This window comes from Erythrolamprus reginae, chromosome 3 (genome assembly GCF_031021105.1).
Source record: "Erythrolamprus reginae isolate rEryReg1 chromosome 3, rEryReg1.hap1, whole genome shotgun sequence".
NCBI lineage: Eukaryota > Metazoa > Chordata > Lepidosauria > Squamata > Dipsadidae > Erythrolamprus > Erythrolamprus reginae.
The window spans coordinates 2,433,880-2,447,940 of record NC_091952.1 but is presented as its reverse complement, the minus strand read 5'-3'; the positions used below and the strand labels follow the sequence as shown (position 1 = coordinate 2,447,940).

At 42.1% G+C, this 14,061-nt stretch overlaps 1 protein-coding gene across 1 annotated transcript in view; it reads right to left on the bottom strand.

Moving 5' to 3' along the window:
- The window catches only part of LOC139163467 (BPI fold-containing family B member 3-like), a 58,259-nt gene extending 44,267 nt beyond the window's left edge, over positions 1 to 13,992 (bottom strand). The window contains exon 1 of the mRNA XM_070744265.1: positions 13,913 to 13,992. Coding sequence (XP_070600366.1) covers positions 13,913 to 13,992 — 80 coding nt within the window. The remainder of the gene's footprint in view (positions 1 to 13,912) is intronic.
- Positions 13,993 to 14,061: the final 69 nt, after the last annotated feature.

The window sequence follows — 14,061 nt, the reverse complement described above, 5'->3', positions numbered from 1 at the left end:
CAGTATCCAATCCCTTCAGCTCTGTACCAGGGAAGGGTTACATGTTTTTTTTTGTCGAATTACCCTGGTATATTGAAGGAACATCACAGCTCTTTTTTTGCCTCTTGGCCCAACCCAGGCCCAACCCAACCCATTTCCAAGGCAGTTAATTTATTCATAGCTGACAAACTATATTCTGTATGTGTCACATGTTTTTGCTGAATTTGAAAATTAAGGGAGACTAGGATAGATCTATTTCGGCCTTGTTGTAGCCTCATCAGCTAGCCATATACCAATTGGGATTTGAACTTGCAGCATTTTCTTCATAAGGCAGAGAATTAACCTCTAGGCCACAGGATCTCATCCTTTTCAGCTTTGTACCAAGGAAATGTTATATGTTTTTTTCTGTCAAATGACCCTGCTGTACCCAAATATGGGAGGGGCAAAAGAAAGCATTAAGCTCCTCCCATATTTGGGTACAACAGGGTAATTTGACAGAAACACCTCCCCTCCACACACATATATATGAAGAGGCAATAGTCATCACGATCTCCAGAACGTTTAAAATTTATTAAATCTACTAAAAATTACTAAGCTTTTATCAGTCCCTATTGACATCGTCAGAGTATTAAAATCCCCATTGAAAAAATGCTTGCATTGAAGAATTACAGGAGGGAAGAAAGGGTGTGGCTCCATTACACATGCAGTGACTAATTTGAGCAGCATTATATTACTAGAAACATAGAAACATAGAAGACTGACGGCAGAAAAAGACCTCATTGTCCATCTAGTCTGCCCTTATACTATTTCCTGTATTTTATCTTACAATGGATATATATTTATATCAGGCATGTTTAAATTCAGTTACTGTGGATTTACCAACCACGTCTGCTGGAAGTTTGTTCCAAGGATTTACTACTCTTTCAGTGAAATAATATTTTCTCACGTTGCTTTTGATCTTTCCCCCAACTAACTTCAGATTGTGTCCCCTTGTTCTTGTGTTCACTTTCCTATTAAAAACACTTCCCTCCTGAACCTTATTTAACCCTTTAACATATTTAAATGTTTCGATCATGTCCCCCCTTTTCCTTCTGTCCTCCAGACTATACAGATTGAGTTCATGAAGTCTTTCCTGATACGTTTTATGCTTAAGACCTTCCACCATTCTTGTAGCCCGTCTTTGGACCCATTCAATTTTGTCAATATCTTTTTGTAGGTGAGGTCTCCAGAACTAAACACAGTACTCCAAATGTGGTCTCACCAGCGCTCTATATAAGGGGATCACAATCTCCCTCTTCCTGCTTGTTATACCTCTAGCTATGCAGCCAAGCATCCTACTTGCTTTTCCTACCGCCTGACCACACTGCTCACTCATTTTGAGACTTACAGGAGGGAAGAAAGGGTGTGGGCCTGTTACACATGCAGTGACTAATTTGAGCAGTATTATATTACTACTACTACTACCACCACCACCACCACCACCACCACCACCACCATTATTATTATTATTATTATTATTATTATTATTATTATTATTATTATTATTATTATTATTATTATTATTATTTGTATGCCGAGCAGCTCACAAGATACAAAAGCAAGCATTTCTCATCATTCCTATCACCCATCTCCTCCCACTTATGACTGTATGACTGTAACTTGTTGGTTGTATCCTTAAGATTTTTATTAATATTGATTGTTTCCTGATTGCGTATTTGACTCCTATGCCAATCATGAAGTGTTGTACGAGTTTAGGTTTAGGTTTATTGGATTTATATGCCGCCCCTCTCCGCAAACTTGGGGCGGCTCACAACAATAATAAAAAACAGCACAGTACATAATACCAAATCCAATGCCCACCCATCTAGTTACAATTTAAAATTAATAATCTCATAAAAACAGTATATATATAAAAAACAGGCACACGGTCAATCAATCAACAAAACAACATGGGCAAGCGGGAGGTGTTTTAGTTCCCCCATGCCTGATGGCAAAGGTGGGTCTTAAGGAGTTTACGAAAGGCAGGGAGGGTGGGGGCAATCCTAATCTCAGGGGGGGAGCTGGTTCCAGAGGGTCGGGGCCCCCACAGAGAAGGCTCTTCCCCTGGTTCCTGCCAGACGACATTGTTTAGTCGACGGGACCCGGAGAAGGCCAACTCTGTGGGAACTAACCGGTCGCTGGTATTCGTGCGGCAGGAGGCGGTCCCGAAGATATTCTGGTCCGGTGCCATGAAGGGCTTTATAGGTCATAACCAACACTTTGAATTGTGACTGGAAACTGATCGGCAACCAATGCAGACTGCGGAGTGTTGGAGTGATATGGGCATACTTGGAGAAGCCCATGACTGCTCTCGCAGCTGCATTCTGCACGATCTGAAGTTTCCGAACATTTTTCAAAGGTAGCCCCATGTAGAGAGTGTTACAGTAGTCGAGCCTTGAGGTGATGAGGGCATGAGTGACTGTGAGCAATGACTCCTGGTCCAAATAGGGCCGCAACTGGCGCACCAGGCGAACCTGGGCAAACGCCCCCCTCGCCACAGCTGAAAGGTGTTTTTCTAATGTGAGCTGTGGATCGAGGAGGACACCCAAGTTGCGGACCCTCTCTGAGGGGGTCAATAATTCCCCCCCCAGGGTAATGGACAGACAGATAGAATTGTCCTTGGGAGGCAAAACCCACAGCCACTCCGTCTTGTCTGGGTTGAGTTTGAGTTTGTTGACACCCATCCAGGCCCCAACAGCCTCCAGGCACCGGCACATCACTTCCACTGCTTCATGATACATCATGATACTTGACAAATGTATATTTTCTTTTATGTACACTGAGAGCATCTGCACCAAAAACTTGTGTGTCCAATCACACTTGGCTAAAAAAGAATTCTATTCTATTCTATTTATTTCTATAAATCTTTATTCCTCTGTTCTAACCAGTTTTACCACCTATTCCACACCTGGTGATATTCAGTTTCCTCTTTGCCTTTCATTTCCAGAGAGAGCCTATACATCTCTGACCGTTCAAGTACAGTGATACCTCGTCTTATAAAAGCCTCGTGATACAAACTTTTCGAGATACAAACCCAGGGTTTAAGATTTTTTTTGCCTCTTCTTACAAACTATTTTCACCTTACAAACCTACCACTGCCGCTGGGATGCCCCGCCTCCGGACTTCCGTTGCCAGCGAAGCACCCGTTTTTGCGCTGCTGGGATTCCCCTGAGGCTCCCCTCCATGGGAAACCCCACCTCCGGACTTCTGTGTTTTTGTAATGCTGCAGGGGAATCCCAGCAATACAAAAACGGGCGCTTCGCTGGCAACGGAAGTCCAGAGGTGGGGTTTCCCAGCGAAGGGAGCCTCAGTGAAATCGCAGCATCGCAAAAACACAGAGGTCCGGAGGTGGGGTTTCAAGGACTTCTGTGTTTTTGCGATGCTGCGATTTCACTGATGCTCCCTTCGCTGGGAAACCCCACCTCCGGATTTCTGTTGCTAGCGAAGCGCTCATTTTTGTAATGCTGGGATTCCCCTGCAGCATCGCAAAAACACAGAAGTCCGGAGGTGGGGTTTCCCATGGAGAGGAGCCTCAGGGGAATCCCAGCAGTGCAAAACGGGCGCTTTGGCTGGCAAAAGGGGTGAATTTTCGGCTTGCATGCATTAATTGCTTTTCCATTGATTCCTATGGGAAACATTGTTTCGTCTTACAAACTTTTCACCTGAAGAACCTCGTCCCAGAACCAATTAAGTTTGTAAGACAAGGTATCACTGTATTTTATGTGTAACCCTTTCATCACCTGGTAGATTTTCAAGTTTCCAATATTGGGTATATACAATTCTTGTTGCTGTTATTATTTGTGAAATGATGCACTGGATTTGTTTCTTTATCTTATTATTAATGATTCCTAATAAAAAACGGTTCGGGTTTCAATTCCATTTGTTCTCCTGTGATTTCTTGTAACCATCTCTTCCCAATATTTCTTTGCCTTTTTACATTGCCACCACATGTGATAAAATGTTCCTTCTTCACTTTTACATTTCCAACTATTATTCTTACAATACATATTATACATACTATAAGAGAAACAATACAGTGTTCCCTCTAATTTTCTTTTGGGGTGGGCGGAAAAGTATAGTGTCTGAGCGGCAGTCCCTTCAGGACTGGGCGGCACAAAAATAATAAACAAACAAACAAACAAATAAAAAACCCACCCTGTTTTGCCTCAGAGAATTTCAAAATAAAATACTGTACTGTGTGTCTATAACAGTGAGCTCATAATAGGGCAACTCTATCAATATCAAAATGCCACTTCAATAGTTGAGCTAGTTTCAAACTAGATTTTGATTTTCTTTCTCTTCCTTACTCCCATTCTTTTTCTTTCTCTTTTCCTTCCTCTCTTTTTTCTATCTGTTTCTCTCTCTTCCTCTCTCTCTCTTTCCCTCTCGGCTTCTGGGCAGGTTTGGAAAACTCTGAGTTGATGATGATTTTTAAGTGAGCGATTGCTCACTGCTCAGCTTAGAGGGAACTATACTATAAGAGAAACAAGAATTGCCCCAAACTGGAAAAACAAGGAAATTCCATCTGAAGAAGAAATGATTAAGAAATGACCTGCATGGAGATGGATAGATTGACTTTGGAATTGAAAAACAAGGGATAGACAGAACATTAGGAGGCAGGGAACCAATTTTATCAATGGTTGGGATGGAAAAGAGGGGCCTAAAATTTGCTGGCTCTGTTAAAAAGTGCTATTGCTAACATGTTGTAAGCCGCCCTGAGTCTAAGGAGAAGCATAAAAATAGAATAAATAAATGAATGAATGAATGAATAAATAAATAAATAAATAAATAAATATGAAATGACTAGGAGTTATAAAAGGGAGAATTAAACAGATGTATACATATAGGAAAACCAGAGTGAATGAGATAAACTTAATAGGAATACAGAGAGAAGTATGTTTGTATATATGTAATAGACTAAATGTATCTTAGTAGTAGGATACATATGAAGAACGGTTGCAGGAACTGGGCATGCCTAGTTTGATGAAAAGAAGGACCAGGGGAGACATGATAGCAGCCTTCCAATATCTCAGGGGTTGCTACAAAGAAGGAGTCAGGCTATTCTCCAAAGCACCTGAGGGTAGAACAAGAAGCAATGGGCGGAAACTAATCAAGGAGAGAAGCAACTTAAAAATAAGCAACTTCTGGAGGCAAGCTGTTCCACTGATCAATCACTTTAACTGTCAGGAATTTTCTCCTTAGTTCTAAGTTGCTTCTCTCCTTGTTTAGTTTCCACCCACTGATTCTTGTCCCACCCTCAGGTGCTTTGGAGAATAGCTTGACTCCCTCTTCTTTGTGGCAAGCCCTGACATATTGGAACAACTGCTATCATGTCTCCCCTGGCCCTTCTTCTCATTAAACTAGACATATCCAGTTCCTGCAACTGTTCTTCATATGTTTTAGCCTCCAGTCCCCTAATCCTCTTTGTTGCTCTTCTCTGCACTTTTTCTAGAGTCTCAACATCCTTTTTGCATCGTGGCGACCAAAACTGGATGCAGGATTCCAAGTGTGGCCTCGCCATGGCCTTATAAAGTGGTATTAACCCTTCACGCAATATTGATTCTCTTCCTCTATTAATGTAGCCTAGGACTGTGTTGGCTTTTTTGGCAGCTGCTGCACACGGCTGGCTCCTATTTCAATGGTTGTCCACTAGGACTCCAAGATCCCTCTCACAGTTGCTACTGTTGAGCAAGGTACCACATCTACTGTACTTGTGCATTTTGTTTTCCTTGCCTAAATGTAGCACCTGACTTTTTTCACAATTTCATTTTGTTAGATAGCGCCCATTGTTCAAGTCTGTCAAGGTCCTTCTGTATTTTGTGCCTGTCGTTGGCTATCCCTGCCAGTTTGGTGTCATCTGCAAAATTGATGAGTTCCCCATCTAACCCCTCATCCAATGATGAAGATGTTGAAGAGTCCTGGGCCTAAAACAGAGCCTTGGGGTTCTCCACTGCATACCTATTGGAGTTCTGGATGGGATTGCAATATTCCAGGACTATCAAGTCCCACTAGCCCTTCTCTTCATTGTGATAGACAGACCCATTCTTGCAATTGTTCTTCACATGTTTTAGCCTCCAGAACCCTGATTATTTTTATACAGTGAAGCAGAATATTAGGCTTGGAAGGAACCTCGGAGATTTTTCTAGTCCAGGCCTTGGTTGAGCAGAAGACTCTATCCAGGTAGTCCCTCACAGTTTGCTTAATGGCCATTCAAAGTTATGCCAACTCTGAAACAAGTGACTTCTGACCAGCAAAATGAATGGAGAAGCCAGATTCATTTAACAGTCATAACAACATAAGAAGAGCCATGCTGAATCGGACAAAAGCCCATTGAGTCCAGCATTCTGTGCCCCCCAGCGCCCCCCCCTTGTCCATGGGGGTCTTGAGCAGAAGGAGAAGGCAAGACCCTCCCTTTCCCTTGACCACCAACAAATGGGACCCGAGGGAACCCTGCCTGCCTCAACCAACATAGAGGCGACACATGGACATACGTTTCAATCACCACCCATGATACACTTGGCATCCATGAATCTGTCCAATCCTGCCTTGAAGCTATCCAGGCTGACATCTGTCATGACCTCTTCTGGAAGGGAATTCCATCAACCAAGGATCCTCTGGGTGAAGAAATATTTCCCTTTATTTGTCCTCACTTTCTTACCTGTGAGCTTCAGGGAGGGCCCCCTCGTCCTAGTATTGTGTGATAGAGAAAAGATTTTTCCTCTATCCACCTTTTCTATCCCATGCAGGATTTTATACCCTTCGATCAAGTCCCCCCTTCAACGCCATCTTTCAAGGCTGAAGGCGTTGCAACCTGGTTTCATAAGGGAGGGGCTCCATTTCCTTGATCTTTCTTGTTGCTCTTTTTTGCACCTTTTCCAGTTCCATTCCAGTGGCCAGAACTGTACACAGGACTCCAAGTGTGGTCTCACCCATCGATTTGTACAGAGGCAAAACAACACTGGCTGACCTATTTTCGATTCCCTTCCTAATCATGAGACTAACTCAACAACTGCAGTGATCCGCTTAACAACTGTGGAACGGAAGGTTGGAAAACGGTTCAAGGTTCACTTAGCGACTGTCTCACTTTAGCAACAGAAATTTTGGGGTTCCGTTGGGCTCATCAATAGAAGGACTACTGACATCCTTCTGCCCAATCTCTTCTTAAAAATAATCTACAGTGTGCGAGGCGCACTCACAATTTCTAGAGATCTGAGCAGGGGGTTGGACTAGAAGACCTCCAAGGTCCCTTCGATTCTATTGTTACATTCTTCTTTTGTTTTAAGGATCGTTGGTTTCCTGCCTGTGCAGAAAACCCAATTCCAATTCCGCTGGGGATTCGTAAATTATCATTCCTCCTCCTTCGGTCTGGGTCAGGTGCTGCACGCCCGCTTCCCCTAAACAGACTTTCCTTACCTCCTTTCTCAGCTGGTCTTAAGCGTGGAAATGTTTCTCAACCGAGGAAAAGCATTGTTCCCCCAACAACTTTATATACCTTCCCTAACCAGGCTGGGCCAGTGATAAAATCTGCAAGAGTCCTTCGGACGCCACCGTTGAGAATTGGGAGTGGATTTGGACGTTATTTAGTTTAGCCATTCAAGAAAACACAATGTGATTTAGATTGTTCTTTGGAGCTTCTAATTATGCTGCTTTGGGGGCCTGGAGAGATCAGTGAAATGTTAAGGCCTGCTGTCCTTTCATCTGAATACGTATCGGAAACACAATGTGCTCTGTTTCCATCAAGAACAGAATATGCTCCTGATAATGAGAAATGGCCCTTGGAGAACATCCTAGACAAATATTTTTCGAATTCTGAGTGCAGTGATAGTTCGATAAAATAAGAAGAGAGGGAAAAAAAGGGGGTCATTGGAGGTTTTTAAAAAGAGCCTTTTGTCCTGGGTGGTAGAGGGTCCCTTGCTCCAACTAGAAGATCTCTGTTATTCTGTGTCCTGTATAAAGCACAACATCACCACTACAAAGACGACCTTCACTCCTCCACTCGAAACAGAAGACCCTACGAGACTAGACTTTCAATCCTGGGTCTAGAAAGCTTTGAACCAAGATGCCTTAAAAATGATCTAAGTATTGTCCACAAGATCATCTGCTGCAACATCCTGCCTGTCGGCAACTACTTCAGCTTCAACCACAACAACACAAGAGCACACAACAGATTTAAACTTAATATTAACTGCTCCAAACTTGACTGTAAAAAATATGACTTCAGTAACCGTTTTGTCAAAGCGTGGAACTCATTACCGAACTCCATAGTGTCATCCCCAAACCCCCAACACTTTACCCTTAGATTATCCACGGTTGACCTCTTCAGATTCCTAAGAGGTCAGTAAGGGGCGAGTACAAGTGCACTAGAGTGCCTTTCGTCCCCTGTCCTATTGCTCTCCTATGTCTCCTATACCTTTCTTCTATTCCTATATCTCTTCTTCTATTCTTTCATTGATATGTTCTATTCCTATAACTTCTCTTCTATTATTTCTTAGATATATTTTACTATGACTATCTCCTCTATAACCTTCATCATGTATTTTACTATGTGTATAGCCACTAAAACCCTCATTGTGTCATGGACAAAATCATTCATTCAATCAATCAATCAATCAATCAATCAATCAATCAATCAATCAATCAATCAACCAACCACCCAACCACCCAAGCAACCAAGGCTAGCAACCAACCAACCAATCAATCAATAGATTAGGCATCTAGAGAGAATAAAACATATCATGAATGCTGTGCAGCGTTTCAATATTTGAAGAGCTGCACCAAACAAGAGGAAGGTCAATCTATTCTTTAAAGTGGTGTTTCCCAACCTTGGCAACTTGAAGATATTTGGACTTCAACTCCCAGAATTCCCCAGCCAGGTTGGGAAACACTGCTCTAAAGCATCAGAAGGCAGGATAAGAAGCCATGGATGGAAACTAATCAAGGAGAGAAGCAACTTAGAGCTAAGGAGGAATTTCCCATCACTGAGAACAATTAGCCAGTGAAAGAGCTTCCTTTCAGAAGTTGTGCGAGCTCCATACTATGAAGTATGTTGCAGTGTTTCAATATTTGAGGGGCTGCCACAAAGAACAGAGGGTCAATCTGTGAGGATTATTTGGAAAGGTAGAGAACGAGCAGTGCCAGTGGTCAGTAGATCATCGACTGGCATTGTAGGGAAGGTTTGAAATTTATTTATTTATTTGTTTATTTGTTTGTTTGTTTGTCTGCCTGTCTGTTTGATTGTGTTGAAAAGGACCTTGTAGGTCATCAAGTCCAACCCCCACAGCACCCCAGCCAAATGAGGGGCTGTAAAAGCACTCTGAAGCAGTGTTCCCTCTAATTTTTTGGGGGTGGGTGGGTGGAAAAGTATAGTGTCTGAGCGGCAGTCCCTTCGGGACTGGGTGGCACAGAAATAAAAAACAAACAAACAAACAAACAAACAAATAAAAAACCCACCCTGTTTTGCCTCAGAGAATTTCAAAATAAAATACTGTACTGTGTGTCTATAACAGTGAGCTCATAATAGGGCAACTCTATCAATATCAAAATGCCACTTAAATAGTTGAGCTAGTTTCAAAATAGATTTTGATTTTCTCTCTCTCTTCCTTACTCCCATTCTTTTTCTTTCTCTTTTCCTTCCTCTCTCTTTTCTATCTGTTTCTCTCTCTTCCTCTCTCTCTCCTTCCCTCTCACTCTTTCCCTCTCGGCTTCTGGGCAGGTTTGGAAAACTCTGAGTTGATGATGATTTTTAAGTGAGCGATTGCTCACTGCTCAGCTTAGAAACATAGAAACATAGAAACATAGAAGTCTAACGGCAGAAAAAGAGGGAACTATGCTCTGAAGTGGTATATAAGTCTAAGAACATAAGAACATGCTGAATCAGGCCAAAGCCCATTGAGTCCAGCATTCTGTGTCCCACAGGGGTCCCCCAATTGTCCATGGGGATCTTGAGCAGAAAGAGAAGGCAAGACCCTCCCTTTCCTTTGACCCCCAACAAGTGGTACTCAATGGAATCCTGCCTGCCTCAACCAACATAGAGGCAGCACTTGGACATCCGTTAAGTACTATTGCTATTGTCCAAAGCAACTGAAGGCAGGACTAGAATGAATGCAAACTAATCCAAAAGAAATATAACGTGGAATTAAGAAGAAATTGCTGACAGTTACAACAATTAACCAGTGGAACTTCTTGCCCCCAGAGGTTTGGCTGTTCCATCACTGGAGTTGTTCAAGAGATTAGATTCATTGGGGGAATCTAACGCAACACATTAAGCCAAAACTAGATCAACGGTGTGATGGTGTAGCATGTTAAGTAAGCTAGTTCTCCTCCTTTTGTCTCTTAATCTGACTCCTGGTGGACAGATGACCTGATCAGGGCAGTTGATTTGACAGATCACATGTCTCTTTAACCTGGCACCGAAGAAGGTCTCCAAGTTTCAAGATGTCAATGGAAAATATTTATCTTGGAAGATCTCCTTGTGAGTTTGTATCACATCTTCTGTGCTTATCAAAGCCCTGAATTGGTTCTTTCATTCATGGGCAACTATATAACTGGCAGCCCAAGAGAAGATTAGTGAGGGAAGATCTGAGCACACTGAAGAAGCTCCGTCCATCCAGACAGACAGACACGTAAGTCAACTGTATGATGGCCCAAAGGTAGCCCAGATGATAGAAAAAAATTGATTGATACATAAGATTGGGGTTGAGTCTTCCATCCAGCCATTCCTGCAACTCTAGCTCCAATTTGAGGCTAAATGGCTCCTCCAGCTTGGTTTCCTCCAGATATTTTCATCTATTTATTTTTATTTTATTTACTATTGTTGGAAGGGACCTTGCAGGTCATCTAGTCCAAACCCTTGCTCAAGCAGGAGTCCCTATAACATTTTGGACAAATGGTCAATCCAATCTCCCCTTGAAAATCTCAAGTATTGGAGCTCCCACAACCTCTGCAGGCAACTTCTGTTCCACTGGTTGGTCGCTCTCACCATCAGAAAGTTCCTCCTTATTTCCAGGTTGAATCACTCCTTGGTCAGTTTCCATCCATTGTTCCTTGTCTGGCTTTCTGGTGCTTTGGAAAACACCCTGCACCCCCCCTCCTCTCTGGGGCAGCCCCTCAAGTATTGGAAGACTGCTATCCTGTCTCCCCTGGTCCTTCTCTTCTCTAGACTAACCATGTTTCAGTTTCCTGTCCCCTTATCCTCCTGGTTGCTCTCTTCTTCACTTTCTCTAGAATTTCATTGTCTTTTTTGCAGTGTGGTGACCAAAACTGAACGTAGTACTGTAGGTGTGGTCTTAATAAGCCTTTAGTGGTATTCTGTTCAGTTTTCTCAAAGGACACCTTACAAAATAATACTATAGAGGGATATAGCATTGCTTCCAGCTGTACGGATTCAGCTCCAGTGATCTTAGAAGCCGATGTCTTAGAAGAACTTGAAAGATTAAAGATAAATAAGGCAATGGGTCCAGATGGCATCCATCCCAGAGTTCTTAAAGAACTCAGATCTGTCATTGCTACCCCCCTGACTGATTTGTTTAACCAATCCCTGTTAACAGGAGATGTTCCTGAGGATTGGAGAATGGCCAGTGTTGTGCCTATCCACAAGAAGGGCAGTAGAGAAGAAGCTGGAAACTACAGGCCAGTTAGCTTGACATCAGTTGTAGTTAAAATGATGGAGACTCTACTCAAAAAGAGGATAAATCAGCATCTAAAAAACAATAACTTATTGGACCCAAATCAGCATGGCTTTACTGAAGGCAAATCGTGTCAGACTAATCTCATTGAGTTCTTTGACTATGTCACAAAGGTGTTGGATCAAGGTGGTGCCGTGGATATTGCCTATCTGGACTTCAGCAAAGCCTTTGATACGGTTCCACATAAAGAGCTGATAGATAAATTAGTGAAGATTGGACTTAATCCCTGGATAGTTCAGTGGATTTCAAGCTGGCTGAAGCATAGACATCAGAGAGTTATTGTTAATGGCGAGTATTCTGAGCAGAGACAGGTTACAAGCGGTGTGCCACAAGGGTCTGTTCTGGGTCCTATTCTTTTTAATATGTTTGTGAGTGACATAGGGGAAGGTTTGGTAGGGAAGGTTTGCCTATTTGCCGATGACTCTAAAGTGTGCAATAGGGTTGATATTCCTGGAGGGGTCTGTAATATGGTAAATGATTTAGCGTTACTAGATAAATGGTCAAAGCAATGGAAACTGCAGTTTAATGTTTCCAAATGTAAAATAATGCACTTGGGGAAAAGGAATCCTAAATCTGAGTATTGCATTGGCAGTTCTGTGTCAGCAAAAACTTCAGAAGAGAAGGATTTAGGGGTAGTGATTTCTGACAGTCTCAAAATGGGTGAGCAGTGTGGTCGGGCGGTAGGAAAGGCAAGTAGGATGCTTGGCTGCATAGCTAGAGGTATAACAAGCAGGAAGAGGGAGATTGTGATCCCCTTATATAGAGCGCTGGTGAGACCACATTTGGAGTACTGTGTTCAGTTCTGGAGACCTCACCTACAAAAAGATATTGACAAAATTGAACGGGTCCATAGACGGGCTACAAGAATGGTGGAAGGTCTGAAGTATAAAACGTATCAGGAAAGACTTAATGAACTCAATCTGTATAGTCTGGAAGACAGAAGGAAAAGGGGGGACATGATCGAAACATTTAAATATGTTAAAGGGTTAAATAGGGTTCAGGAGGGAAGTGTTTTTAACAGGAAAGTGAACACAAGAACAAGGGGACACAATCTGAAGTTAGTTGGGGGAAAGATCAAAGGCAACATGAGAAAGTATTATTTTACTGAAAGAGTAGTAGATCCTTGGAACAAACTTCCAGCAGACGTGGTTGGTAAATCCACAGTAACCGAATTTAAACATGCCTGGGATAAACATATATCCATTGTAAGATAAAATACAGGAAATAGTAAAAGGGCAGACTAGATGGACCATGGGGTCTTTTTCTGCCGTCAGTCTTCTATGTTTCTATGTTTCTATTAGTAGATTGTACCCTAAGATTGTAAGGGGCGTGCATAAGTGCACCAGTGTGCCTTCCATCCCATGTCCTTAATGTTCTTCATTTTTACTAGTTGCATGTACAGGGATCCCTCGTTTTTCACTGAGGATGCGTTCCAAGACCACCCATGAAAAATGAATTTCTGTGAAGTAGAGGAAAGATATTTTTTTATGTATTTAACCAGTGTTTGGACTTTAAAACTCACCCTTTGCATTAAACAGTCATTCTGTAATGTTTCTCAGCTGGAAATACATGTGATATCCTACCAGTTTCTTTAATATAGTACAGTAGTACTGTAGAAGAATTTTATGAGTTTTTAATGGATTTAAATTTTTTAATGAATTTAATGGATTTAAGACCCCTTTGAAAACCTGTGAAGTAGCGAATCCGTGAAAGATGAACCGCGAAGTAGCAAGGGATTACTGTATTTGAATATTATTATTTCTAATACTTTTACTAGTATCATGTATCTTAATATTATCATATCTTCACTTGACAAAACAAATAAATAAATGAAAATAAAAATAAATTTAGGATTGTATGTCCTTTTTGGCTGCCGTTGCACATTGCTGGCTCATATTTAGTTGGTTGTCCACCAAGACGCCAAGATCTCTCTCGCAGTCGCTGCTATCACCTAGTTTATGTATATTTCTTTGTTTCTCTTACCTAGGTGTAGGATTTTACTTTTATCTGTATTGATCTTCATTTTATTTGCTTGGGTCCAGTCTGGATCCTCAGCCTGACCTCTGGAGTATTGGCCACTCCTGCCAGCTTGGGATACTTCGAGAGAGAAGGAGTGTGAAGTGCACTTGGTAGTCAAATAAAAACCCATTTTACTCCCTTGAAATGTCTGGAAATCTAAGGAGTTGATGGCCTTCAGTAGCCTTTCCTACCGAGACCGGGCAGCCAACAGCTTCTTCTGGACTTTGTCCCTTGAGTTGGTGGTACACACCAAATGTTTAACTTCGTCCATCTTCTGAGAAGGACTAGGGATGACATGATAGCAGTGTTTCTGATATCGGAGGGGCTGCCCCAAAGAAGA